The following is a 27,026-nucleotide window of genomic DNA, read 5'->3' as shown; positions in this document are numbered from 1 at the left end:
AAACGCAATCTTACCAAAGCTGTGGCATGTAGCAATAGCACTTCTAAGAGGGAAGTTCACAGCAATACAGGCCTTCCTCAGGAAGCAAGCAAAATCTCAAATAAACAACCTAACCTACCACCTGAAAGAATTAGAAAAAGAAGAACAAACAAAACCCCAAATCAGCAGAAGGAAGGAAATAATCAGGATCAGAGGGGAAATAAATAAGATAGAGATTAAAAAAAAAAATAGAAAAGATCAATAAAACCAACAGCTGATTTTTAAAAAAAATTATACTTATTTTTTATTTTAGTTTTTTGGGGGAGGTAATTAGATTTACTTATTCATTTCAACCGAGGTATGGGGGATTGAACCCAGGACCTCATGCATACTAAGCATACACTCTACCACTCAGCTCTACGCTCCCCCAAGAGCTGGCTTTTTGAAAGGAAAACCAAAATCAATAAGCCTCTAACTCAGCCCACCAGGAAGAAAAGAGAGAGGACCCAAATAAACAAAATAAGAAATAATAACTGATATTGCAGAAATACAAAAAAATCGTAAGAAAATACTGTGAATAGTAGTATGCCAGCAAACTGGACAACCCAGAAGGAATGGACAAGTTTCTAGAAACATACAGCCTGCCAAAACTGAGTCAAAAAGAAATAGGTAATTTAAACAGGCTGATCACTAGAAGTGAAATTAAATCTGTAATAAAACACACAAAAAACAAAAAACCTCTCTGTAAACAAAAGTCCAGGACCAGATGGCTTCACTGGGGAATTCTACCAAACATACAAAGAAGAACTTACACCAATCCTTCTCAACTCCTCCAAAAGACTGAAGAGGAGGGAGCACTCCCAGAGTCATTCTATGAAGCCACCATCACCCTGATACCAAAACCAGACAAAGACACTATAAAAAAAGAAAATTATAAGCCAATATCTTTGATGAATATGGATGAAAAAATCCTCAACCAAATATTAGCAGACTGAATTCAACAATCCATAAAAAGGATCATGCACTATGATCAAATTGGATTCATTCCAGTGTCACAAGGATGGTTCAATATAAGCAAATCAATTAATGTGATACACCACGTCAATGAAAGATAAGGCAAAAACCACGTGATTATCTCAATAGATGCAGAAAAAGCGTTTGATAAAATTCAACATTCACTCAACATGAAAACTCACCAAAGTGAGTATAGAGGGAACATATCTCAACATAATAAAAGCCATTTATGACAAACCTACAGCCAACATAATAATAAACAGTGAAAAGCTGAAAGCCTTCCCACTAAATTATGGAACAAGACAAGGATGCCCACTCTCACCACTTCTATTCAACATAGTATTGGAAGTCCTAGCCACAGCAATCAGACAAGAAAAAGAAATAAAAGGTATCCAAATTGGAAGGGAAGTGGTAAAATTGTCATTATATGCAGATGACATGATATTCTATATAGAAAACCCTAAAGAGTCCACACAAAAGCTATTAGAACTAGTGGGGAGGATATAGCTCAAGTGGTAGAGCACATGCTTAGCATACACAAGGTCCTGCGTTCAATCCCCAGCACCAACTCTAAAAATAAAACAAATAAGTAAACCTAATTACCTCACCCCCCCTAAAAAAAACTATTAGAACTAATAAAAGAATTCAGCAAGATTACAAGATTAATACACAGAAAACTGTTACATTTCTTTATAGTAACAATGAAATATCAGAAAGTTAAAAAAAAACCTGTTTAAAATCACATCAAGAAAAAAGTTTAGGAATAAACCTAACTAAGGAGGTGAAAGAGGTATACACTGACACTTATAAAACACTGATAAAGGAAACTGAAGATGATTCAAAGAAATGAAAAGATATCCCATGCTCTTGGAATGGAAGAAAGAATATTTCAAAAATGGCCATACTACCCAAAGCAATCTACAGATTTAATGTGATCCCCATCAAGTTACCCAGGACATTTTTCACAAAACTAGAACAAATAATTCTAAAATTTATACAGAACCACAGAAAACCCAGACTTGCCAGTGCAATCCTGAGGAAAAAGAACAAAGCTGGAGTCATAACACTCCCAGATATCAAACAATATTACAAAGCTACAGTAATCAAAACAGTGTGATGTTAGCACAAAAATAGACATGTAGGTCAGAGCAGAATAGAGAGCCCAGAAATAAATACAAGACATGAACCATCGAAGAGAACATAGGCAAAACATTCTCTGACACAAATCGTAGCAATATTTTCTTAGATCAGTCTCCCAAGGCAAAAGACATAAAAGCAAAAATAAACAAATGGAACCCAGTCAAACTTAAAAGCTTTTGCACAGCAAAGGAAACCATAAACACAACAAAAAGACAACCTACAGACTGGGAGAAAATATTTGCAAGCAATGTAACCAACAAGGGGTTAAGTTCCAAAATATACAAACAGCTCATACAACTCAATATCAAACAACAACAACAACAACAACAACAACAACAACAACAACAACAACAACAACAGCAAGTAACCCAATCAAAGATGGGCAGAAGACCTAAATAGACATTTCTTGAAAGAAGACATATAAATGGCCATCAGGCACATGAAAAGATGCTCAGCATCGCTAATTATAAGAGAAATGCAAATCAAAACTAGAATAAGGTGTCAACATTCTAGATTTTGGCCATGCCAGTATGTATGTAGTGATATCTCATCATCGTTTTCTTGTATTTTTCTAAGGACATACACAGAGCATCTCTTTATATCCTTACTTACCATCTGAATCTCTTCGTTGGTGAGGTGTTTGTTAAGGTTTTTGGTCTATTTTTCAATCATATTCTTAATGCTGAACTTTAAGAGTTCTTTGTATATTTTGGATAATAGTCCCTTATCAGATAGGCTTTTTGCAAATATCTTCTTCCAGTTTGTGGCTTGTCTTTTATTCTCTTGATAGTACTTTTGGCAGAGCAGAAAACTTTAATTTTCATCAAGTCCAGATTACCAGTTCTTTCTGTCATGGATCATGCCTTTGGTGTTGTATCTCAAATATTATCATGAAACTCGAGATTATCTAGATTTTCTTCTATGTTATCTTCTAAGAGTTTTATAGTTTTGCATTTTAATTTAGGTCTGTAATCTATTATGAGTTGTGAAGGATGTAAGGTCTGTGTCTAGATTTATTTTTTGGATATGGATATCCACTTGTTCCACTACTATTCATTGAAAAGGTTACCTTTTCTCATTGTATTGTCTTTGCCTCTTTGTCAAAGATGGAATTGGCTATATTTATATGGGTTTACTTCTGGTCTGTATTCTGTTCCATTGATTCATTTGTCTATTCCTTCATTAATACCACACTGTCTTGATTACTGTAGCTTTACAGTAGTGTCAGTCTTCCAATTTTGTTCTCCTTCAATATTATGTTGGCTATTCTGGGTTTCTTTGCTTCTCCATATAAACTTTAGAATCAGTTTCTTGATATCCACAAAATAACCTGGTGGGATTTTGATTGGGATTGCATCAAATCTATAGATCAATTTGGGAAGAACTGACAATATTGAGTCTTCCTATCCATGAACATGGAATAGCTCTCTATTTGTTTACTTCTTTGATATCTGTCATCAGAGTTTTGAAGTTTTCCTTGTCAGATTTTATACATATTTTGTTAGATTTATACCTAAGTATTTAAATTTGGGGGGTCAAATGTAAATGTTATTGTGTTTTAAATTTCAAATTCTATTTGTTCTTTGCTGGTATATAGGAAAGTGATTTTTGTACATTAACCTTGTGTCTGGCAATCTTGCTATAACAGTTCATTAGTTCCAGAAGTTTTGGGGTTTTGTTGTGTGTGTGTGTGGTTTTTTTTTTTTTTTTTTTGGTCAATTCTTTGGGTTCTCTACATAGATGATCATGTCATCTGTGAACAAAGACAAGTTCATTTCTTTTGTTGCAGAAAAAAAATGTGTTACAGCTCAGTTGTGACAACAACCCGGATCCCCGCGAGAAACCAAGTAGCAGTCGCAGAGTTGGAGAACTCAGGTTTATTACACCAACAACCCAGAAGAGTTAGCACTCCAAGCTCTGGACCCCATCTGTAGGTTTACACAGGCTTTTATAGGCTGCCAGTTTACACTTTGCAACATCATCATATGCAAATAAGGTATAACTAAAGTTGACTAATTAGGAACAAGCTTGTAGAAATGGACCAATCAGGAGTGAGAAAAATAACCAATCAGGAGTGAGCTCCATGTAAATGAAGTACTACAAATAGACCAATCAGAAGTTAGGGAAATGGACCAATCAGGAGTGAAGGAAGTAACCAATCAGGAGTGAGCTCAGGGAACCAACAGAATTTTAGGGGTAAGTAAGCCGGTTCAGAGGCAAAAAGTGAGATAGAGCCTCTGGGCCAGGGAACTGGATGGTGCTGGCAGGGAGTAGCAGTGATGCCTGGGGGTCCTGCTGGTCTTCTTATAGGGCTTCCCACCTTAATTTCTTCTCCATAGGTATTCCTCTTATTTCCTTTTCTAGTCTTAATCATTAGCTAGGATTTTTAGTATCATGTTGAAAAACAGTGGTGAGAGGGAACACCTTTGCTTTGTTCTTGACTTTAGTGAAAAGGCTTCAAATTTCTCACCATCAAGTATGATGTTACCTGTAAGCCTTTTGTAGATATTCTTTATCAAGCTGAAGAAGATCCCCTCTATTCTTAGTTTACTGATTTTTTATATCATGAATGAGATTTTGCATCTTTTAAAAGGTGTCTGAGACATTTTTTATGCCCTTTCTTAAACAAGCCCTTTCTCAAAAAATCCATAAACAAGAAAAAAAAGATTGATAAACTCAACTAGATGAGAATAAATAACTTCTGTTGATCAAAATGCTCTATAAAGTGAAAAGACAAGCGTAAGCTAAGAGGAAGATATTCACAGCACAAAACTGACAAAGGCTTAGCTTCTACAATATTTAGAGAACCTGGGCTAATCAACATGAAAAAAACAACCAACTCAATAGAAAAAAATGAGCAAAAGACATAAGCAGACATTCATGGAGGTTAAAACACAGATGGATGATAAACACATGAAGATTCACTCCACCTCACTAATCAGTAAGGAAATGAAAATATTGAGGGTTTTATATTCACTTGACTGATGAAAAACACCATAGACTATGTGGTTCAAAGGAGACTCTTAACACCCCACTCCTGGGATGGGAAGTTAACCACTTTGTGAAACAACTTGGTGTTATCTTGTAAAGTCAAACGTTAGCCCTCCCCAAACCCAGCAATTCCACTCCTAGAGAATGTCTTGCATGTGTACATCAGGAGGCACATCCAAGAGTGTTCAGAGCAGCCCCTCTGTGACAGTGAATGACCAACAGAGAGTGAAATCCCCATGAAGAAATGCTAATTAATTGGAGCAGAATCAAACTGTAGTGGAGACTCCCCCGAGAGGCAGGACTCACTCCATAAGGCCATAAAGACATGGATTTTATGATTACATTTTCTATTTTTATTTATTTTTAAAAGTTTTCTATTTTTAAAAAATTTATTGAAGTATAGTTGATTTACAGTGTTTCAGGTGTAAAGCAAAGTGATTCAGTTTATACACACACACACACACACACACATACATATATTCTTTTTTGGATTCTTTCCCATTATAAGTTATTACAAGGTATTGAATATAGTTCCCTGTGCTATACAATAGGCCCTTGTTGTTTATCTGTTTTGTATATAGTAATGTGTATCTGTTGATCCCAAATTCCTAATTTATACCCTGCTTTCCCCTTTGGCAATCATAAGTTTGTTTTCTATGTTGGTGAGTCTATTTCTGTTCTCTAAATAAATTCATCTGCATCATTTTTTTAGATTTTATGTATAAGTGATATTATACAGTATTTGTCTTTCTCTCTCTGACTTACTTCACTTAGTATGATTAGCTCTAGATCTATCCATGTCAATGCAAATGGCATGGCTTCATTCTTTTTTTATGGTTGAGTAATATTCCACGGTGTGTGTGTGTGTGTGTGTGTGTGCACGCGCGCACGTGTGTAAACTTTTGTAATGAAGTTCTTTGTCTCCATATCAAAAATTCTGTGCATTCATTATAGAGAATTAGGAAAATACAGGAAGAGTATGTGGTAGGCAGACTTCTTAGATGCCTCCAATAACTGTCACCTCTGGCGTCCATGCTCTTGTGTAAGTTCTTCCTTTTGAGAGTAGGATGGACTTAGCAACTTCCTTCCAACCAGTGGAAAATGGCAAAAGTGATGGGCTGTGACTTTCATGGTAAGATTACAAAAGATCTCTCTCTCTCTCGCCTTCTCGGCTGGCTCACCTTGATGAAACCAGCTGCCGCATTGTGAGTTATGAACAGCCCCACATGGCAGGGAACTGAGGGGGACTTCCTGCCAACAGTGTGGAGGGAACCAAAGCCCTCAGTCCACAAGCCCACAGGAGCAAAGTGCTGCCAGCAGCCATGTGAGTAGTCTGGTGCAGCCACTACAGAAAACGATTTGGAGATTCCTTAAAAAACTGAAAATAGACTTACCCTGTGATCCAGCAATCCCACTTCTGGGCACATATCCAGAGAAAACTCTGATTCAAAAGATATGTGTACCCCAATGTTCATAGCAGCATTATTTATAATAGCCAAGACATGGAAGCAACCTAAATGTCCATTGACAGGTGACTGGATGAAGTTGTGATATATATATAGAATGGAATACTACTCAGCCATAAAAAAGAAATTAAAAAATGCCATCTGCAGCAACATGGATGGACCTGGGGATTGTCATACTAAGTGAGGTAAGCCAGAAAGAACAAATACTATATAATATGTGGAATCTTAAAAAAAAAAAAAAAGGACACATATGAACTTATTTACAAAACAGAGACAGACTTAGAAAACAAGCTTACCGTTACCAGGAAGGAAAGAGGGTGGGGAGGGATAAATTGGGAGTTCAGGATTTGTAGATAAACACTATTCTATATAAACTAGACAAAGAACAAGGACCTACTGTACAGTTCAGGGAACTATATTCAATACCTTGTAATAGGCTATAATGAAAAAGACAATGAAAATAATATATATATGTATAAATGAATCACTATGCTATACACCAGAAATTAACACAACATTGTAAATTCACTATTCAATTAAAAATATGTATATAAATTTTTGTTTCTCTGCCGAAGTCTGGAGGTTCCTTCTCTGCTCCGTGCACAGCTGTTTACCACGATGTTCACAAAGCCAAGGTGGGAAGTAGGGCCTCCCCAGCTGCCAGGTGCCAAGGCAGGAGGCAGACAGGACAGGGATATACTGTGTGTCTACCACAACAGGAAGAAGAACAAAGGGCTCCAAGAACAACGGGGAGACAGAGACTTGGGGACAGAGACAAGGGGGTACAAAGAGGGAGGCAGCACCTGACCTGTGGGGCGGGGATCCCCTCAGCTGGCTGTGCTGGGTGTGGCTTCCTCGCCAGGGGCAGGGAGAAGGGCGTGGACAGGTGGCTTTGCCACCTGCCGGGGCTTCACAGCCATCCTCTCTGCCCTACGAGGAAACTGAGGTTCAGAGAGGTGGGGCCCTGAGAGACCACCAGACATTTAATGCTGTTCTCCTGCTGCCTGGGTTCAAGGAGCAAGTGACAATTTCAAGGAAATGTCACAGACACTCCTGTGGGCACCAATCTAGACCACAGATGCTCAAGCCTGGGATGGAGGAAGCTAGGGGCTGCCACTACTATTACTGACAACAACAATAACGCCAACCATGCACACGCACCGCGAGCATTCCTAGGCCATCTGGATTAATCAGGGCTTCCACATAATAGGTTTTCAGCTGGCATTTGTAAAAGGCAGGCAGGCAGGCAGGCAGGCAGGCAGTCATAAACAACTACCACGGACAGACCCAGCACTGCGCTAAGTACTTAACAAACATTTTCGTGTTTCTTACATTTAACCCCTACAAGCACCCTACAGAATAGGTAATACCCCCCATTTCACAGATGAGGAAACTGAGGTTCAGTTGCCCAAGGCAGCCCAGTCAGCCACTAGCAGGGCCAGGTCTCCACCTTGGCCTCTCCACGCCAGAGCCCGTCCCATCACACCCACGCTGTTACACACCCACGGAGGGAGGCTTGGCTGAGAGGTTTGGCGTAACAAACTTCAGGGTGAACCAGGTCTAGGCCACAAAGTCCAGGGTCAAGCATTGCTTCCAGGCCACACTTGCTGTGTGACCTTAGGCAAGTCACAGGCCCTCTCTGAGCTTCCATTGCCTCCATAGTTAAAGGAGATGGTCCTGTTTGCTCTATAATAATTCCTTTGCAGTGAGACCCTGGGGAAGCCTCACTTGTATGTGGCAATGAACTCACTGCCTTGAGTCCAGGCACATCCCAGGGCCACTTGGGTCTTAGCTTTCCAGCTTCTCCCCTGGCAGTGGCTGCAGAGGCTGGAGTTTGAAGCTTGAGCCAAACACACATCTTGTGTCAGCAGAACCTGCTTATCCAGCATCACCAGACCTGCCCCTCAAAGCCAGGATGTCCCTCGCTTACCTGTAAACGTCCAGCTGAGTCTCGGTGCCCAGCACACACACAGCATAGGTGGGCTGCTCTGGGGCCACATGGATCACTGCCCCCTGGACCATCGTGTGGCTAGCTTGTCCCTCCGCCTGCAGGAAGTCCCTGGGCTGGTTTCTTTACAGCGCCCAGCACCCAGAGGAGGCCATGAGTCAGCACCTGTGGTTTGTGGCCCAGCAGCTCAGCCCCTCCCCACTTCAGGTCCCCGGCATATCTTCTCACTCCTCCTCTGCCCCAGAGCTGCCTCCTTGGACCCAGCCCCTGCACGGGCATTGATGCCAGAATCGGGGGCAGCCTGGTTTTGTCAGGTTCCTGGGAAGGGCAGAGGGCTCAGGATCCAAATCACCTTCTCTAGGTTCAAAGCCCATTTCTGTGCCAGACCTGATGCTCTGATGCATTCACATGGCTATTTGCACACAGTAGGTCTTAATAAACCCAATTTCTCTGGCTGGTCATATGATTAGGACTAGTCTGAGATTCTAATGGAAGCTGGAGGAGGGAGGTTGGTTTCCTGGATCCCCACTTTATGCGTCACACGGTCGCCTTTTTGTAGACTCAGGCCTGATCTTGTGTGGCAGCGCAGGGGCAAAAGGCTCTGTGGTGACAGAGATGAGGCCAGGGGGCCGGGGTCAGCAAGACAAGAGGCAGAGATACCCGGGTGTAGCGCAGGGTATCACCTTTGCCAGCATGTCCAGCTGCGTGATTACATAGCTGCTCCCTGCCTTAGCTCATCTGCCATAAACAGGGGAACGTAACAACAGAAATTTATTTTCTCACAGTTCTGGAGGTTGGAATTCCTAGATCAGGGTCCCAGCATGGCTGGGTTCTGGGGAGAGCCCTCTTTCCAGCTTGTAGATGACTGTCTTCTTGCTGTGTTCTCACAGGGGTAGGGGGCAAGGAGAGAGAGAGCGAGCATGCTCGAGGGTTTCTTCTTTCTAAGGGCACTAATCCCATTAGATCAGGGTCCCACCCTCATGACCTAATCTAACCTTGACTATCTCCCAGAGGCCTCATCTCCAAATACCATCACATTGGGAGTTAGGGCTTCAACACATGAATCTGAGGTTGTAGGGGGCACAATTCAGTCCATAGCACTGTTGGATGTGAAGTTTGTTTGTGACTTCAGTATCATAAACCAGGCAGCAGTGCATTCATTGTGGCAGCGTCTGTGGTTCTTTGCAGGGACTTTGTGAATTTACCTTTGTCTCCATTCTGTTGCAAAAGTATTTGGTTCTTTTCCTGAAATTTGCTACAGCTTGTCATTGTGTGTGTGTGTGTGTGTGTGTGTGTGTGTGTGTGTGTGTGTGTTCAAATGTCTATTCTCCGACTAGCCATGAGAGCAGGGCCTTTGACAATCTCGGCTGCACCCCTAGTGCCTAGAACAGCTCCTGATTCACTAAATATTTGTGGCTGAAGATTGCAGTGTTTTCCAGCACCCAGCTCTGCTCTTGACCCACGGTGTTGAGGGGGAGTTAGAGGGGGGTACTGAGGACAGTTTCCAAGAGCTACCCTCGCAGAAGACATTAACCCTTTCATAGCTGGAAGGGGGCCCTAGGGCTTGGGAAGCAAACCCTCTTGCACATAAGGGCAGCTGGCTCAGAATTCAGGCCAGAAACCCCAGAGGAAGGGGCCCTTTCTTTCTGCTGAAAAGCAGAATCCCCAGCCCAGTGGAAGCTCGGCGGTGGGAGGGTTGCCCAATGCCCTCTGGGCGTTTGGGGCCTGGGTCACTGGGCACCTGAGCTGACGCCCCAGTGACTGGCCTGGCTATCCTCCGCCAGGTGGGTGGGATGACATCATTCTGGGAAAAGGCATCGGCGTCGGGGATCTTTCCCAGAGGCTGCAGGACTGCAGATGTCGCACAGTTGTGTTTGGAGGAGATGGCCAAGACATTTCTTTTCTTTTTTGAAGAGGGGATAATTAGGTTTATTTATTTATTTATTTTCTTACTGGAAGTAAGACATTTCTTCATTCATAGATACAATTCAGATTCAATTATTTCACTCTCCACTCAACAAATACTCATCAAATGCCTCCGAAGTCCCTGGCATTCTCTTACAGGCTAATTAGGCTTTGTCTAAATTGACCACCATCAATTAAACACCCACAATGTGCCACACTTGTCACCAGGTCCCTGGGCTGTATTATTTCTCATTCTCACAACAACGCAGTGGGCAGGACTTACAATCTCATTTCTGCAGAGGAGGGAAGCACGGTACTCAAGGCCACAGGACTTCTAAGTGGGCTTCAAACCCAGCTTTGTCTAACACTCTGCTTTCTGATGTGGCCCTTACCTGTGTCAGTTCACTGATAAGCATTATCTGTAATCCTTATAACAAACTTAATGCCTTAGTTGTACTCTCCCCATTTTCCAGATGAGGAAACTGAGTCTTGGAGGGGTTAGGTAACTCGCCCACAGTTGCACAGCCTGGAAGCAGTGACACTTGGGTTTAAATTTGCCCCTTGTCCCACTCTGGGCACCATGCAGCTGCCTCCTGGTCAGGTCCCTTGGCCAATGAGCTCTGAATTCCCTTCAAGCACAAAGACCCTCCAGTCTCTCCAGAACTTCAAGTAGAAAATGTGGAGTGTCAAGATCATCCAGACTGACCCAAACTGGCAAATCTCCGTCTCTTACCAAGATGTTCATCTACGAGCTGTGTGCCTGTACTTTCTTCCTCTCTGCTCCCACAGCCCTGCAGCATCCTCAGCACCTCTCCCTTCCCTCCTTCACAGAACCCCTCCAGGCCCTGGAAGGATCTGGGCACAGAAGAGCAACATCTGACTCGAAGATGCACCAGGCCCCACCCTGCGCCGTTTTTTAGAACATGCCTCTTGGTCCTGTAAATTCCAGGGCCCAGAAGCCATGATGAAAGATGATGAAGCCTGGGGTTGCCACTTGGCCTTACATCTGGGGTTGCTGTCCTGTTTTACACTGCGCATGGCCTCCGATGGCTGCATCACACTGTCTGGGCACCATCCTTTCATTCAGTGACTAGGCATTTGTTGTGTGCCACGCCCTCTTCCCAGGTCTTAAGGAATCCAGGGAGAAAGCCTTGATTTTTCTGGGATGTTCTGCTATCAAGTATGCTATCCCTACACACACTTCCTTAACTGCTTCTGTGTGGAAAATGGTACAGCCTGGTGTTCCCAACCAATAGCACTGACTGGCGGGTACCGAGCTCAGGGCAGGCTCCAGGTCTAGCCCCTGACACGCACCACCTCACATGATCCCTCCCTCCACCCCATGAGGAAGGGGTTATCACCCTTGTTCAGTAGGCAAGGAAACTGAGGCTCAGAGAGGGTGAGTGGCTCAAATGAGATCACACACTGGTGGTCAAAGAAATCAGGATCTGAACCCAGATTGAGCTGATAGCAAAGCCTTAACCGCAAATCTTTACTGGCTAATTAGCGAGGAGAAGGGAAAAGACTCCAGACCCTCTGGTCTACTGATTGAGATTCATTCTACAGACATCAGCTGAGCACATCTCTGTGCCAGGCATGGCCAGGTTTTAGGGACACAGAAGACAGAAGGGTCCTTGCCTTCAAGGGACATGAAACAAAAGTCAAAGAAACAGAACCAATAGGAGATCTCTCTCTCTAAGAACATAAATACATATATATATATATATATATGTATATTTCATGTGCACATGAGAGAGAGAAAGAGCTTAAGCGTGAGAGTGATTTTAAGGAATCAGCTCACCTGATTGTAGAGGCTGGTGAGTCCCAAATCTGCAGGGCAGGCAGGTTAGAGACCCAAGGAACTGCTGATGTGCAGCTTGAGTTTGAAGGGGTCTGCTGGAAGAATTCCCTCTTCCTTGGAGGATGTCAGTCTTTTTTCTTCTTAAAATCTTCAACTGATTGGGTGAGGCCCACCCATATTATGGAGAGTGATCTGCTTTACTTGAAGTCTACTGATTTAAATGTTAGTCTCATCTGATAAAAAGTACCTTCACGGTAACATCCAGACTGATGTCTGACCGAATATCTGGGTGCCACAGCCTAGCCAAGGTGACACATAAGATTAACCATCACAGAGTACGTAGTTTAGGACAAGTGTTAATTAATACTTCTGGGGTTACTTGTCCTTTTGAGCATTTAAAGAAGGCAGTAGAGATGCCCTTAGCATTCCTTCCCTTGCAGATGGGGAAGTTGAGGCTTGGGGAAGAGCTGTTACTGGCCTAAGGTCATGGGCAAGTTGGTGCAGGACCAAGATGGGAGTCTCCTCTCCCGACTCCCTGTTAGTGCTCTTCATCTTCTGGAAGCTTCTTAGTCTGGGTTTCCCCAGAGGAGACTCTGAGACAAAGATCTGAGTGCAAGTCGTTTATTTGGGAGGTGCAGGATACACTGAGAGGGGATGGGAAAGTGAGACAGGGAGGGAACTCTCAGTGATGGTGTGTTAGTGAGATGGTTACAATGGTTACCACTTGGGGGTGACTGGGGAGCCCCGAGAAGTGGTGTGGAGCTAGTGGAGCCCCAGAGCAAGCCCACCCAGGAGCAAGGGAGCCTGAGCATCAATGCACCCACTCTTTGGTTAAGGGCTGCTCCTGGGGGGGCATTAGATCCCTGCACTTTGATCAGCAGGCTCTGGTGGACAGAGAAAGCCTCTGGGCAGGTGCTGGCACTTGAGAGCTGGGCCTCTGTGAACTGAAGAGGGAGTGGGGGCCACCGACAGCAACTGTTACAGGAGGTGGGGGACATCCCCATCTCTTCAAGAAACAAGACAGCTGGGGACACATCCCCTCTGAAAAAGGCACATGGAATATTTTGCCTACAGTTTGATGGATTCACACACCCCTGGGGATTCCGGTTGACGATCTCTATCTCCAGTGACTCTTCCTTCCTCTCCCCACCCACCCCCGCCAGGAGGTAATCAAGGCTTTATTGACACAGCTGCCCTCCACCCACATGCGCTCAGGGACTCTTCCGGAGAAAAGTGGCTCAGTGATGACATTGTAGTTTGGTCACCAGCGTGTGGGTGCCCTCCTCTTCCCTGAGCTTCAGAGCACCTGGCCCCTGGCAGTCCATGCCCAGCATCCCTCTCCGGGGGTTGGCAAATCCTCTGCCATCTGCCACTGGAGGCGGGGATCTGCTCTTGTTCTGGCCAGTGTGAACCGTGTTGATGAACTTGATCCACTCCTGCTCTGTGGTTGCCTTTATATTGGTGTGCCTTTCTTCCAATTGCAAAATATATCATGCCTCCAGAGGAGTGTGTAAACATACAATCATTTTAGGAAATAACAATAAAGTGAACACCATGTAAACACCACTCAGGTTGAGGAATAGAAAGTCTTCGGTACCTTTGAAGCTGTTTAAGGACACCTCCCTCACACCATCGCCCCTACTGCAGAGCAAACAAGGATGCAAACTTGTCATCATCAGTCCCTTGCTTTCCTTTATGGTTTTTACTTTTTTAGTTTTGCCTACTTTGGGACTTTACATAAATGGAAGCACACGTTATCCCTTAGTGACTTGCTTCTTTCACTTAACGTTGTGTTTGTGAGATGCATCATGTTGGTGTGGGAACCATAAGTGTTTCCTCTCCATTGCTAATATTCCACCGTGTGAATATACAATTGAGTTATCCATCCTACTGGCGATGGACACTGTTTCCAGCTTTTGGATCATTTGATAAATGCTGCCATGAATATTAATATTTTATTTATTTATTACTGTATTACTTAATTTTTTTTTAATTTGGTGGGGGAGGTAACTAGGTTTATTCATTTTTTTAGAGAAGGTACTGGGTCTTGAACCTAGGACCTCGTGTATGTTAAGCATGTGACCTACCACTTGAGCTATACCCTCCCACCCTGCCATGAATATGTATGTCGCTTCAGACACAAGGGCAAGAGTTTCTCCAGGTATATACCTAGGCTTTGAGTTTCTGGCTTAGGGTAGGCGCATTTTCAACTCACTGGGAAGTCACAAACTACTTTCCAAAGTGGTTGTACCAGTTTCATCCCCATCAACAATTTATGAGGGTCCTGGTTATTCCATATCCTCACTAACAGTTAATTCTATTTTACGTATTTTTTTTTTTTTTTGCCTGTCTGGTGAGCATGTCATATTACACCATTGTGGTTTTCCTTTGAATTCCCCTGCTTACTAATGAATGGAATAACTTTTCATCTGTTTATTGGCAATCTATGTTTTCTGTTTTGTGAAGGACCTCTTCAGAGTTTTATCCTATTTTTCTCTCAGATTATTTCTTTTCCTTTTTCTTATTTTTATTGAATGGCAGGAGTGATTCATACCTGTAGCTTAGATCTTGGTCCACAAAGAACAAAATGATAAAGAAAAGGAAGGATAAACTTAGCTACATTAAAATTAAGAACTGCTATTGACTAAAAGACAGATTAAGAGAGGAAAAAGATAAACCACAACCTGGCAGAAAACATATTTGTAATACATGTAAATGGTGACAGACGAGTATACAGGATTTACAAACAACTTCTACCAGGCAATAATAAAATGTCTGGCCCTCTGTTCTGTGTAAATGGGCTATTTGTCTATCTCTGCATAAGTTCTAAAAAGTTCTACGTTTTTATACCTGGTAGAGCAAGTTCTGGACCTTTCCATCTTCAGGAGTGATTTAGCTGTTCTTGATTCTTTACACTTCTGTATAGTTTTTAGAATCAGCTTGTAAGTTCTACACACATACACACACGCACACACACCCTGCTGCAATTCTAACTGGGTTTGCGTTAACCTATAGATCTTAGAATTATCCTTTCTTTCAATATTAACCTTTCAACCTATGAACATGGTAACTCTCTCCATGAATTGAGATCTCTTCTAATGTTTTTCAGTGCAGTTGTATGTACACTCCATAAAGTTTTTGCCCCTCTTTTGTTAGATTTGTTCTTTGCAGTTTTGTTTATTGCTATGCTAAGTGGTATATTTAAATTTTTTTCCCACGTGCTGTTGGTATCTAGAAATACAACTGATTTTTGTATGTTGGTTTTATAGTGATAGCCTTGCTAAACCCTCTTATTAATTCTTATAGCTTGTAGATGCTTTTGGATTTTCTACCTGTATAATCATTCCTTTCCAATCCTTAAAATAACTTTCTCTTGCTTTACTGCACTGCATGAAATTTTGATTCAAGGCTGAATAAAAGTGATGGTTATGGGTACTCTTGCCCTGTTCTGATCCTAGAAGGAATGGTTTCAACATTCCATCATCTTGTATAGTTTTTCGTGTCATTTTCTTGTAGATCAGGTTTGTCAAAACTCTAACAGCACCAGTAATACCAGGAGAGCTTATTAAAACACAGATTGCTCCCCTCCACCTTCCCCAGAGTTCGATTCAGAAAGTCTGGGTGAGGCCTGAGGGTTTTCATTTCAAACAAGTTCCCTGGCAGTCCCATTGCCCTTTAAGAATTGTTGCAGAAAAACGTGTTACAGCTCAGTGTTACAGCACAGTTGTGACAGCAACCTGGATCCTGGTGAGAGACCAAACATCACTCCGAGAGTTGGAGAACTCAGGTTTATTATGCCAGTGAGCCCAGAGAAATTAACACTCCAAGCTCTGGACCCCATCTGTAGGCTTACACAGGCTTTTATAGGCTGCCAGTTTACACTTTGCAACATCATATGCAAATAAGGTATAACAAAAATTGACTAATTAGGAACAGGCTTTGTAGAAATGGACCAATCAGAAGGGAGAGAAGTAACCAATCAGGAGTGAGGGAAATGGACCAATCAGGAGTGAGGGAAGTAACCAATCAGGAGTGAGCTCTATGCAAATGAAGTACTACAAATGGACCAATCAGGAGTGAGCTCTGCTTTCCTAGAAGTTAGCCCTTTCAGAGGCAAAAAGTGAGATAAAGCCACTGGGCCAGGGAACCAGATGGTGCTGGCAGGAGAGTAGTGGCCCTGTTTGGGGATCCTGCTGGTCTTTTTTATGGGGCTTCCCATCTCAGAATCACTATTGTAGATATTTTTCCACTGTTTTTTTCTGATTTATTGAGATAATTGTATAAATTTTTTCTTTGAACGACTAATCTACTGAACTGATTTTCTAAGGTGAAACTTCATTCCTGGGATCCCTTTCATTTGATCTGATATTAGATAATTTGATAGCGTTTCCTTTTTTTTGCATGCGATTCACTAAGAGTTTTACTTAGAATTGTTGTATTTATGGGTTCCTTACCGTGTCTCTAGGTTTCCTTTCTCACTCTGTTCTTGTCAAGCACTGTACCGAGCTCAGATTAAGTGCTAAAAATGGAGGTTATGGTTATTATCGTGTTCTACCATTGTAATTTTGTTACCATGTTTCCATTGTCTGTTTCTTGCTTCTCTGCTGATCTGTGAGCTTCCTAAAGGCAAGGTCCATGCATATTTACTCATTCTCTGCTGGATCCCCAAGATCCACCAGTGAGCTGAACACACAGTGGAAATAATTGTGTCCAAATAAAGTAGCTGTGAGGATTAGCTAGCTATATAATAAGGCACGAATAATTATAGTAAGGTGCTATATCCCATGCGGGTTGGAGAGAATAGAAGGTAAAGAAATGAATTTTGGTTGGGTGCTTGCTGTCTGCTAGGTGCCGGTCTAGTCCTCCAATCATCCGAAAGGTAAGAATTGTTCATGTTTTACAAATGAGCAAACAGAGATTCAGCCCCAGACAGTCTCTCATCATACTTGCTGCTGCAAGGTGGCTGAGGACACTGACTACTCCATGTCCTTTTATAAAGGTCCACGTGTGGCTGGAATCCTTTGACATGCTGCCTTCCTTCTGATAATGAGAATCCAGTGGTTAACTCCGGCTCCTTTCTTGCATGGGCAGCTGAGAAGCTCATCCTAATATTGAGCTTAACCACACAGGTGCTAGTTTGATCCTCATGGTTATAGATACATTTGTCCTTTCCCATGGCCTTTATGTCCTAGGTTTTTCCTACTTTGATGTCTTTATTTTTCTCTCCTTTTTAATGATTCATTTGCTGAATGTTTCCTTTATGTAACTGACCTGGAATCCCTTGACGCATTCCTTAAGGGAATAAAACAATTTAAAAAATAGAAAAAAAGTAAGCATAATGACTGAGCCATCCAGTAGCCTCTTGGGTCGTGTTACTCACGTGAAAACTCATTTCCGAAGGATGCTCAGGTCCCTGCCTGCCGGAGCCCTGGGAACTGCCTGGGGCAGCTATAATTTCTGCAATTGAGATGTTGCAGATTCAGATAATTAGCACTGAGATGCTGTTTCTCAAGATGCCCAGACTCATTTAAAGACCCCAGAAGGGTTCAAGAAAGAAACTACGGAAATGACTTTCATGTTGGCCTTAGACCTCCAAAGATGGCTTTGCTTCAGAGGGTCATTGGTGGTGATTTCTTTGCATCCGCTGGTTCACAACACACACATGTGACGAGTGCCCACACTGGCAACGCTCACCCTAGGTTTTCCAAGCAGGCGTTCCTTTCTAGGAACTCCAAGGGTGACTCCTGCTCCCTGAAGTCCTATCGGCAACCATTTCAAATCCTTGCTGCCCACATAACAAGAAAGTGCTGGGAAGCAAGAGACCTGGGTCTGGTGTCCAGAACTGAGGTGATGGACTTGGGGGAATAGGGAGTCCAGCCCCTCTCTCGTCCTGAGCCTCCTGAAAACTTGCCCAGCACTTGTTTCAGCTTCAAGTCACAAGGAGAGAGGCTGCTAGCACATGGTGATGGGCAAACAGGAGACACCACTGCCTGCCCCCAGGGGGCAGAAAGTTCGTGTTCCTGTGGTCTTCAAGAAGGCTTTGCTGCCACCCAACTTCTTATATATCCAGCTTGAAATTAAAAAAAAAAAAAAATAATTATCATCAGGAAAAAGTGGGAAAGAGACTCTAGGTGGCAGTGCAGAAAAATCGAGGCTTCAGAGCCAAATACATCTGTCTTTTTAGCTTACTCGGGCTAGTTACTTCAAGTTACTTCCTCCCCGACACTTAGCTGCAGTTTGCTGAGTGCCAAGCTCTATGCCAAACGCCTACCCGGATCTGCCACACTGCTCACAACATCCCCCTGAGATAGGTACTATCTCTATCCCATTCTACCAATGAGGAGAGTAAAGTTCAGAGAGGTTAAGTCATCTGCCCAAGGTCACACAGCTGGCAGTGGCCAAGCTGGGAAACACACCTCGGCAGCCTGGTCCTGGGGCCCAGACTATGCTATCGTCCTTGTTGCTTATTGCCTGGGGACACATAATACATGCTCAACAAACATTCATTGGATTAAATGAAAGTGCACTTGAGAGTCAGCTCCTGGTTCCTTCCCTATCAGCAGTGCACTCACTCATGAGCAACAGCAGGGACAGACTGGCAGCTCAACTACAACCTAATTCCATGTTGGCACACCCGTTGCTCCATCGCCCCAAACAGGGAAGCAGGAAATGCAGAAAGTGACACTTCCCTACACACCTTCATCCGTCACCAGGCCCTTCCCGGGGCTCTTGTCTACTGACACTGGAGAAATCCCTTGACTCATCCATCTTTCTCCAGGAAACTCTGCTTACTGTGTCCCTTGCTCAGGGGGCAAGACCCAGAACTGCAGCATGAGTGGGTCTGGGCTGGGGTGAGGGCTCAGACAGAGAGGAACCTGCAGGGGCGGGCCTGCGCCGTCTGGCCACAACTGTGGGAAGAAGGCCGGCTCTGAATCCCTAAGGGCAGAACAACACCAAGTGAACAGGAATGAAACTTGACTCTGGAGGTGGCTTCCCATGAACAATCCCATTTCCCAGAGTCCCCAGCATCCCCAGGGGCCACTGAGTTCTCACTGTTGGATGGTCAACAGAAGTGATATGTGACCCTTCTGGCCCGAGGTAGTTCAGAGGCAGGTGTGTGTTCTCCAGCCTCTCTCTTCTCTTCTGCAGGCTCAAGGTCCATGCCAGAGTGAAGCCAGCAGAGCCTCCATCAGCCTGGGTCCCTGAGTGACTGTGTGGAGCAGAGCTCCTCCCATGCCACCCCAACACATGTACTTAGCATTCAGACCTGAACCACCTTAGTCTGTTGGCCTGAACAAGAAATAAACACTTGAGCCAGTATACATTTTATAGTCTATTTGTTAGAGAAGCTGGCCTCCCTGAATGCATACTTCCTCCCAAACTGGTCCTTTCCCTTTTTCCCATGGCCTCACCATTCTCCCATGGCCTCACCATTCTCCCAGTTAAGAAAGCTAAAATCTTCTAGATCTGTATTCCAGAGAGACTCATAAATGTGTACACCAGGAAGGATCTCCAAGAATGGCGATAGCCACATTGCTTGTTACAGCAAACTTGGGAAGGACCTGAGACACATGGATGGAAAGCTGTATAAATAGATCTTACTCATAGAATGGAATATTACACAGTAGTAAAGAGGAATGAGTTATGGCCACAGGCAACACAAATGAATCTTACCAATACAGTGCTGAGTGAAAAAAAAGCAAGTCACAGAATAACAGAATGAATATGGTTCTATGCACATAAATTCTAAAAGCAGGCAAAATGAAAGAGTAGGTAGTTCAGAGATACTGACATAAAATGAGAAAGAGAAGCAAACTAATGATAAACACAAAGTTCAGTGGGGGAGGGTAGAGCTCAGTGGTAGAGCACATGCTTAGCATGCACGAGGTGCTGGGTTCAATCCCTAGTACCTCCATTAAAACAAATAAATAAAAACCTAATTACCTCCCCCACCAAAACAAATAAACAAACAATCCAGATTAGTGAGACTCCTGGGTATGGGAGAGGGGTGGGAGGGGTCACCCATAGGACTGCAGTGGGGTTCGGAATGTTCTCTTTTTTAATGAAAACAGTGTTGAGTACACACTTCCTAATTATTCTTTAAATCATTTAGAAACATCATAAAACCTCTTTTGGAGCCTTGATCGACTTCATTTAAAAAAAAAATCAGTACGTGGGAAATATGGAAACCTGGCAGGTACTTGGCCCTGCCTCTCCGCAGTCCCACGGCCCGTCTGCCAGCAAGTTGTTGCTTCCTGTTTTCACATGAATGGTGAATTGAACAGTCATTTCTCTCTGGCTCAACTAGTGTGCAGCCCTCTGACCTGCGTCTTTGCTCTCACCCTAGTCCTTAACCCAAAATCTCACACCAAGCTGTTCCCCACTTAGAGGATTCTTTAGAAAAAGACGTAGCCCAAATCATGTCACCCATACCTCGAGCGCTCCCCACTGCATGGGGGTGACAGCCAAGCTCATCACTGGGGCCTCCCAGACCCCAGAGACAGGGACTTGCCTTCTATGCCACCATCGCCCATGTCACGCCCCTGGCTCCCTACGCTCTCTGCCTGCTGCGAGGTCTTCAGCCATGTTCTAGAACACGTCGAGCCAGTCCCTACCCAGGGCTTTGGCACTATCTCCTCTCTCCACCTGGCTCCTTCCAACCCAGTCTGAGATGTCACCTCCTCAGAAGGGCCTCCCTGATTGCTTATCAAAGGCAGGTCCCCTCTGGCTCCCAACTCCATGCCCCGTTTGTCCCCTTCCTGAGCCAGGTGTTCTTTGGCGCTGAGTTCCTGTGCTGTCTGCTCCAGACACTAGACTGTGGGCTCTATGGAGTCAGGGGCTTCACCGTGGCCTCTGTTGTGACCAGGGCCATCTTGTCCTTTAAACTCTCCCCAGAACTTCAACTTTAACTTCCAAGGGCTGCCGCAGTCTTTGGCCCAAAACACAGCTCATTTTTTTTTTTAAAGCTTTTATACATAGATATGCCAATACAATTATAATAAATAAATCACACATGTGGCCAAATCACACCCTCCTTTTAACTTTTTTTTTAATCCATTGTCTGGTTGGCTTCTTCCAGCTAACATCTAGTGTGGACCAGTCCATATTTTCCTCTGTGCTCGTATAATCATAAATTGATACACACACACACACACACACACACACACACACACACACACACACACACACACACACACACACACACAGTGGGGGTGTGTGGCTTTGAGGTCACAGTGACCATGCTGCCATCATTATGCACACACTATTTTGTGCCCTGTCTTTCTCTCTCTTGTGAAATCCCTCTAAGTCAAATGGGATATTTACTACTAGTTCTTGTTAAATGATAGTCCAAGGGGTGGAATATATCAGAATGTGTTCAAAGACACCCTCTTGATAAATGTTCACTTTGTGTCCAGGTATTTTGTCACGATGAACAGGAAGTAGTTGGGATTTTTAACCCACATGAGCATCAGAACCACCTGGGAAGCTTCACAATGTGCAGATACCCAGGCCCGGGGATTTGGCCTCAGGAGACTTGGCTCAGGGCAGCAGGGATGAGGGCACCCAGGAATCTGTATCTTTACAAGAATCATCTGGGAAATCTCGCGTGCACTCTGTTTAAGAACCACTAGCCCAGCAAGAAAATTTGAACGTAACAGAAACTGTCTGGTTGTTGGAGGTGCCAGCATGCCTGAGTGGCTACCACAAACTGCTGATCCCAGAAGGGGTCCCAGGGCGGGAATTGGGGGAGACACTTAGGAGAAAAATATGGCGAGGAGGGGCGTGCTGTTGCTCTGCCCTGGCTGCACGTAGAGGCACAGGGCAGCTTTTGCAACATCCCAACACCCAGAGTCTCCAAGGGGGAGGAGGACTTAAAAGCCCTCCAGGTGATTCTAACTGGCAGCCAGGTTGAGAACTGCTGGAGCGGCTGGTTAAGAACCCAGGCTACAGAGATCACCTGTCCAGGCTCAAACCTATCCCCCCGACTTAATAGCTCTGGAATCCGGGCAAGTTCCTTCATTTCTCTGTGTCTCAGCATCCTTGTCTATACAGGGAGGGTATAAAATAGTAACTACCTGTTAGCCTGGAAGAGCAAGCGGGCTGGCACCTGCCAGGTGTCCAGCTTGCGGCCGGCACGCGGCTCACACTCACCACCGTTGTGCTGTAGGAGACATGGGATGATGCTGACTCCGTAGGAAATGACTCTGACTCTGTCCAGTTGCCCGGAATTCCTCTCCGGCCATCCCCGCCCCCTACCCTCACCCTCCAGAGCCCCAGCCATCCCAGCCTGACACGCCCACCCTCCAGGGCTGCCCGGGAGGGTGCAGGGGACCTTAAGATTGGGCAACCTCCAAGGCCCTGCAGTTACTTTTTCCTTTCTCAATAAAGCAGGAGTCAGGCAGGCCCAGTGCCGCCAGAGCTGTAAATCCCCAAAAGAAAGACAAGCTCTCACTTCCTGTCTGGGCAGGAGCCTCCTCCTGGGCTAATTTTGTGCAGCTGAGCCCAGCAGGATGCAACCTGAGCATTCAGTTCGGGAACAGCCTTCCTTTCCCCTCCTCCCACATCTGACCTTTGGGTCTCAAAGGGTCTCCGTCTGCTGTGAGGATGCAGGAATTGGGAGTATCCGTATACATACAGCAGTGGCTTGGGGAGGGTCTGGGGATAGTCTGTAACAACAGTCCACATTTCTCGAGCACTTACTTTGTGCCCCGCACTGTGCTACTAAGCACCTCACTTAAACCCCATGCAGGCTCTGTGGGGCAGGCACAATGATTATGCCCATTTTACAGAGGAGGAAACAGACACAGAGAGGTTAAGTGCGCAGCTGAGACGTGCCAGTTTAGCACTGGGTCATCCAACTCCGAGGCACGTGGCCTTTCCTTTGTGCCCTGTTGCTTTGCCCAGGGCAGGCTCTACCCAATCCTGCCCAATCCCGAGTCAGACCCTGGGGATGGGGAGTGGAGGGGGGCAACATGCTTCACGGTGGGTGTAGTAGGGCTACAGGAAAACAAGCCTCCACCCCCCCTCCCACCATCCTACCTGTGCCACCAGTGCTACCCTACCCCCGGGCCTTTGCACGGCAGTTCCCAATGCCCAGAAGCTTACTCTCCAGCTTGCTCACAGCTCAGTGTCCTCCTTCAGTCCTAGCCCAAATGTCAAGTCCTCTGAGAGGTGACGGTTTTTCTACTGAAGTAGGTCCCCATCCCCTTTATTCCCTGGCCCTCGCTTCCTCCACTTTATGACCCTTATCTTAATTTTTAGTTATTTGTGTTTCTTTACTTACTACCTCCTTAGATATAAATGCCTGAGTCCAGAGATTTTGCCTGGCAAAGAGTAGATGCTCATTGAATATTTTTTGAATGAATGAATGAGGAATTAACAGAGGGTGTTGAACAGGCTTTTGCTAGGGTATAAACAACTGGCTCAGCCTAGCAGTCTTCAGGCTCCCTTGGGACCCCCATTCTGACCTTCCCAGGATCAAGGCTGACCCCTGTGTTGGAGGGACCATAATATGAGTGGGGAGAGGGGAGAGGGAGTTCCCCCACAAAAACTCAGGCCTCATCCTGGTCTCCCTGGGGATTTTCAGGCCTGAGAACCAGGCCCTGGGAGGGACCAGGTAGTGCACCACAGGCCGCTGCCTGGGAAGGCAGTGGCCTGTGGAGGACACCCCTGCCCCCAGGCTTGGTGAGACAGCCTCCAGTGCTTTTAGGAGCTGCTCAGCCTGCACCAGTGAGATCCCAGGTCTCAGCCCAGTGTCATCGAAGGCCCAGGACTAAGTGCCAGCCCCGGAGGCAGCCCGTTGATGGCACCTTGCTCCCGCTGACTACGTGAAACTTGTCAGGAGGCCTAGCTGCATACAGCTCAATAACAAAAAAAGAAATGACTCAATTGGAAAATGTGCGAAGACCTAAACAGACATTTCTCCAGTGAAGACAGACAGATGGCCAATAGGCACATGAAAAGATGCTCAATATCGCTAAATGTTAGTGAAATGCAGATCAAAACCGCAATGAGGTATCACCTCACACCAGTCAGAATAGCCATCATTAAAAAGTCCACAAAAGATAAATGCTGGAGAGGCTGTGGAGAAAAGGGAACCCTCCTACACTGCTGGTGGGAATGCAGTTTGGTGCAGCCACTGTGGAGGATAGTATGGAGATTCCTTAAAAAACTGAAAATAGGGTTTCCATATGATCCAGCAATCCCACTCCTGGCACATCATCTGGAGAAAACTAATTCGAAAAACCACATGCACCCCAGTGTTCACAGCAGCACTATTTTCAATAGCCAAGACATGGAAGCAACCTGAATGTCCATCGACAGATGACTGGTAAAGACGATGTGATATCCATATACGCAATGGAATACTGCTCAGCCATAAATGAAGAATGAAATAATGCCATTTGCTGCAACACGGATGGACCTAGAGATGATCAGACTACGTGAAGTCAGACAGAGAAAGACAAATATATGAAATCACTTATATGTGGAATCTTTTAAAAATGACACAAATGAACTTATTTACAAAACAAACAGACTCACAGAGATAGAAAACAAACTGTGGTTGCCAAAAAGAAAAGAGGGGGAGGGATAAACTAGGAGTTTGGGATAAGCGGATACAAACTACTATACATAAAATAAAGTCCTACTGTAGAGCACAGGGAACTAGATTCAATATCTTGTAATGATCTATGATGAAAAAGAACATATACATATATGTGTATGTATGTGTATAACCATGCTGTGCAGCAGAGACTAACACAACATTGTAAATCAACTATACTTCAGTAACAAAAAGAAAACCTTTTTCAACATTTATTGAACCAATTGTCAAAACCTCTGGTATTGATCAGAGATAAGGATAGCTGAAGGCTTGTGGAAAGAAAAGAACGAAAGGAGAAAGAGAGAGAGAGAGAAAAGAAAGAAAAGAAAGGAAGAAAGAAGGAAAGAAAAAGAGGCCAAGCTGGATTTCAAAGAGGGCATATGTGGTCCAGAAAGCCAAGGCAGGGCATAGCTGGAGGCGTGGCATGGGGCAGAGTAATGGCCCCCACAAAGATGTCCACATCCTAACCCCCAGAACCTGTGAGTATGCTACCTTCCAGGGCAATGGGGAATCAAAGCTATAGATTGACTTAAGGTTGTGGATCAGCTGACCTCAAAATGGTAGAGGGTCCTGGCTTGTCCAGCTGGGCTCACTGTAATCATAAGGGTCCTAAAAAGTGGAAGAGGAGGGCAGAAGATTTGGGGAAATATTTGAAGATACAACACTGCTGGCTTTGAAGATGGAGGAAGAGGTCACTAGCCAAGGAATGCAGGATGCCTTTAGATGCTGGAAAAGACAAGAAAACAGATTCTTCTAGAACCATCAGAAGAAACAGCCTTCTAGACTTCCAGAACTATAAGACAATAAATTTGCATTGTTTTAAGCCACGGAGTTCGTGGTGGTTGTTATAGCAGCAATAGGAACCCAACACACTGGCTGTGACCTTTGCCGTGTGGACGGGTGAATGTCGTCTTCAGTGGACTCAAATGAAGCTTCCTCTGCTTTGTGGTTAGGTTCCTAGGCTGCCGCCCACCTACACCAACCTGGAGCAAAGAAGGCAAACTTGAGGTGCGAGGAGTTTCCAAGGCTTTCCGCTGGCTCCACCCAGAGCCTCATGGCCAGTCTGGGAGCATCCAGGGGTGAGAAAAGCCTGCTTGGAAACTCACCCTTGCCTTCTAAAGCCACGCTCCCCAGCCCAAACCCTTTCAAAAATGATTTTCTCAGTTATGTAAAACACCTCTCGGTCTCTGTGTCTTGGAAGGAAAGTCCTGCTAGCTAACTGCCAATTCTAAGCACGGAGAATTAAGGTAAATGTGTTTCATGCTTTACACACAAATGCAGAGTTTGTATGACCACAGGACTTCACAGCTGTGAGCTCCAGAAAGAATAAATTTCTCCTTTATCTTTTTCTTGCAGTTAATGGAAGATTACTCTGAATCTCCGAGGATCTGAAGGTGTTAGAGGTAGAGATGGTCTAGTAAAGATGTAGTTGTAATTAAATATATATATGTATGATTTTCACATTTGTCTCAGCATCTGTTGGACGTGGGCTTATTCCATCCAAATCCGGTCACGTGAGGGGCACTGGGAGTCTGTTTCAGAGATTCTAGGTAAACGGTGGTGAGCAGGGTGAATTAGGGGAAGGCAGGCTGTAGTACCTTCTCTAACCACCTAGAAACACCCCAGCCCTGGGGCCAGTTTGAGTTGTTTCTGAATTCTGCACCTCTAGAGAGAGTATGGGGGCTTGGAAAGGACAAGCATAGAGAGCCATTTCCTGGGGCTCTGCAGCCAGCCCACCTGGCCTTTATGGGGTGCCTGTGGCCTCCCCGTGGGCAGGAAGGAAGATGTCACCAAGGGCACACAGCAGGCCTCCCCGTGTTACACACACACAGGCTTCCCACATTGCCACACTCACAATGCAACCTTCTGGGCTGTGGTTGCAACCTTCTGGTTGCAAGGTTGGTGAGCCCCCGCCCTGCCATGCTCACCAGGTCCCGGCAGCCTTGCATTTTACCCGTGGGTTGCATTTTTGCATCCATATTATTGCCACGGTCCATGGCAGTCCTAACTCCTCCCATGACCAAGACAGAGCTACCTCACAGTCTTATCAAAATCAGGGCTTGTCAGCCTCAAATTCTTGCCACGGGGGGGGGGGGGGGCAAGGCAAGCAAATGTTTCAGCTGCAAGAAACTCCCCTGTTCCTGCGTCGTGTTCTAAGACCAAAGCAGGGCCCCAGTT

At 44.7% G+C, this 27,026-nt stretch overlaps 1 protein-coding gene across 2 annotated transcripts in view; it reads right to left on the bottom strand.

Moving 5' to 3' along the window:
- The window catches only part of PADI4 (peptidyl arginine deiminase 4), a 32,537-nt gene extending 23,891 nt beyond the window's left edge, over positions 1-8,646 (bottom strand). For both annotated transcript variants that reach the window (XM_032495282.1, XM_032495283.1), the window contains exon 1: positions 8,521-8,646. In XM_032495282.1, the coding sequence (XP_032351173.1) occupies positions 8,521-8,612 (92 nt within the window). In that variant the 5' untranslated portion in view covers positions 8,613-8,646. The remainder of the gene's footprint in view (positions 1-8,520) is intronic.
- Positions 8,647-27,026: the final 18,380 nt, after the last annotated feature.

Source organism: Camelus ferus, chromosome 13 (assembly GCF_009834535.1).
Source record: "Camelus ferus isolate YT-003-E chromosome 13, BCGSAC_Cfer_1.0, whole genome shotgun sequence".
NCBI classification, from domain to species: domain Eukaryota; kingdom Metazoa; phylum Chordata; class Mammalia; order Artiodactyla; family Camelidae; genus Camelus; species Camelus ferus.
The sequence above is the reverse complement of the archived record's forward strand: the minus strand, read 5'-3'. Positions and strand labels throughout refer to the sequence as shown.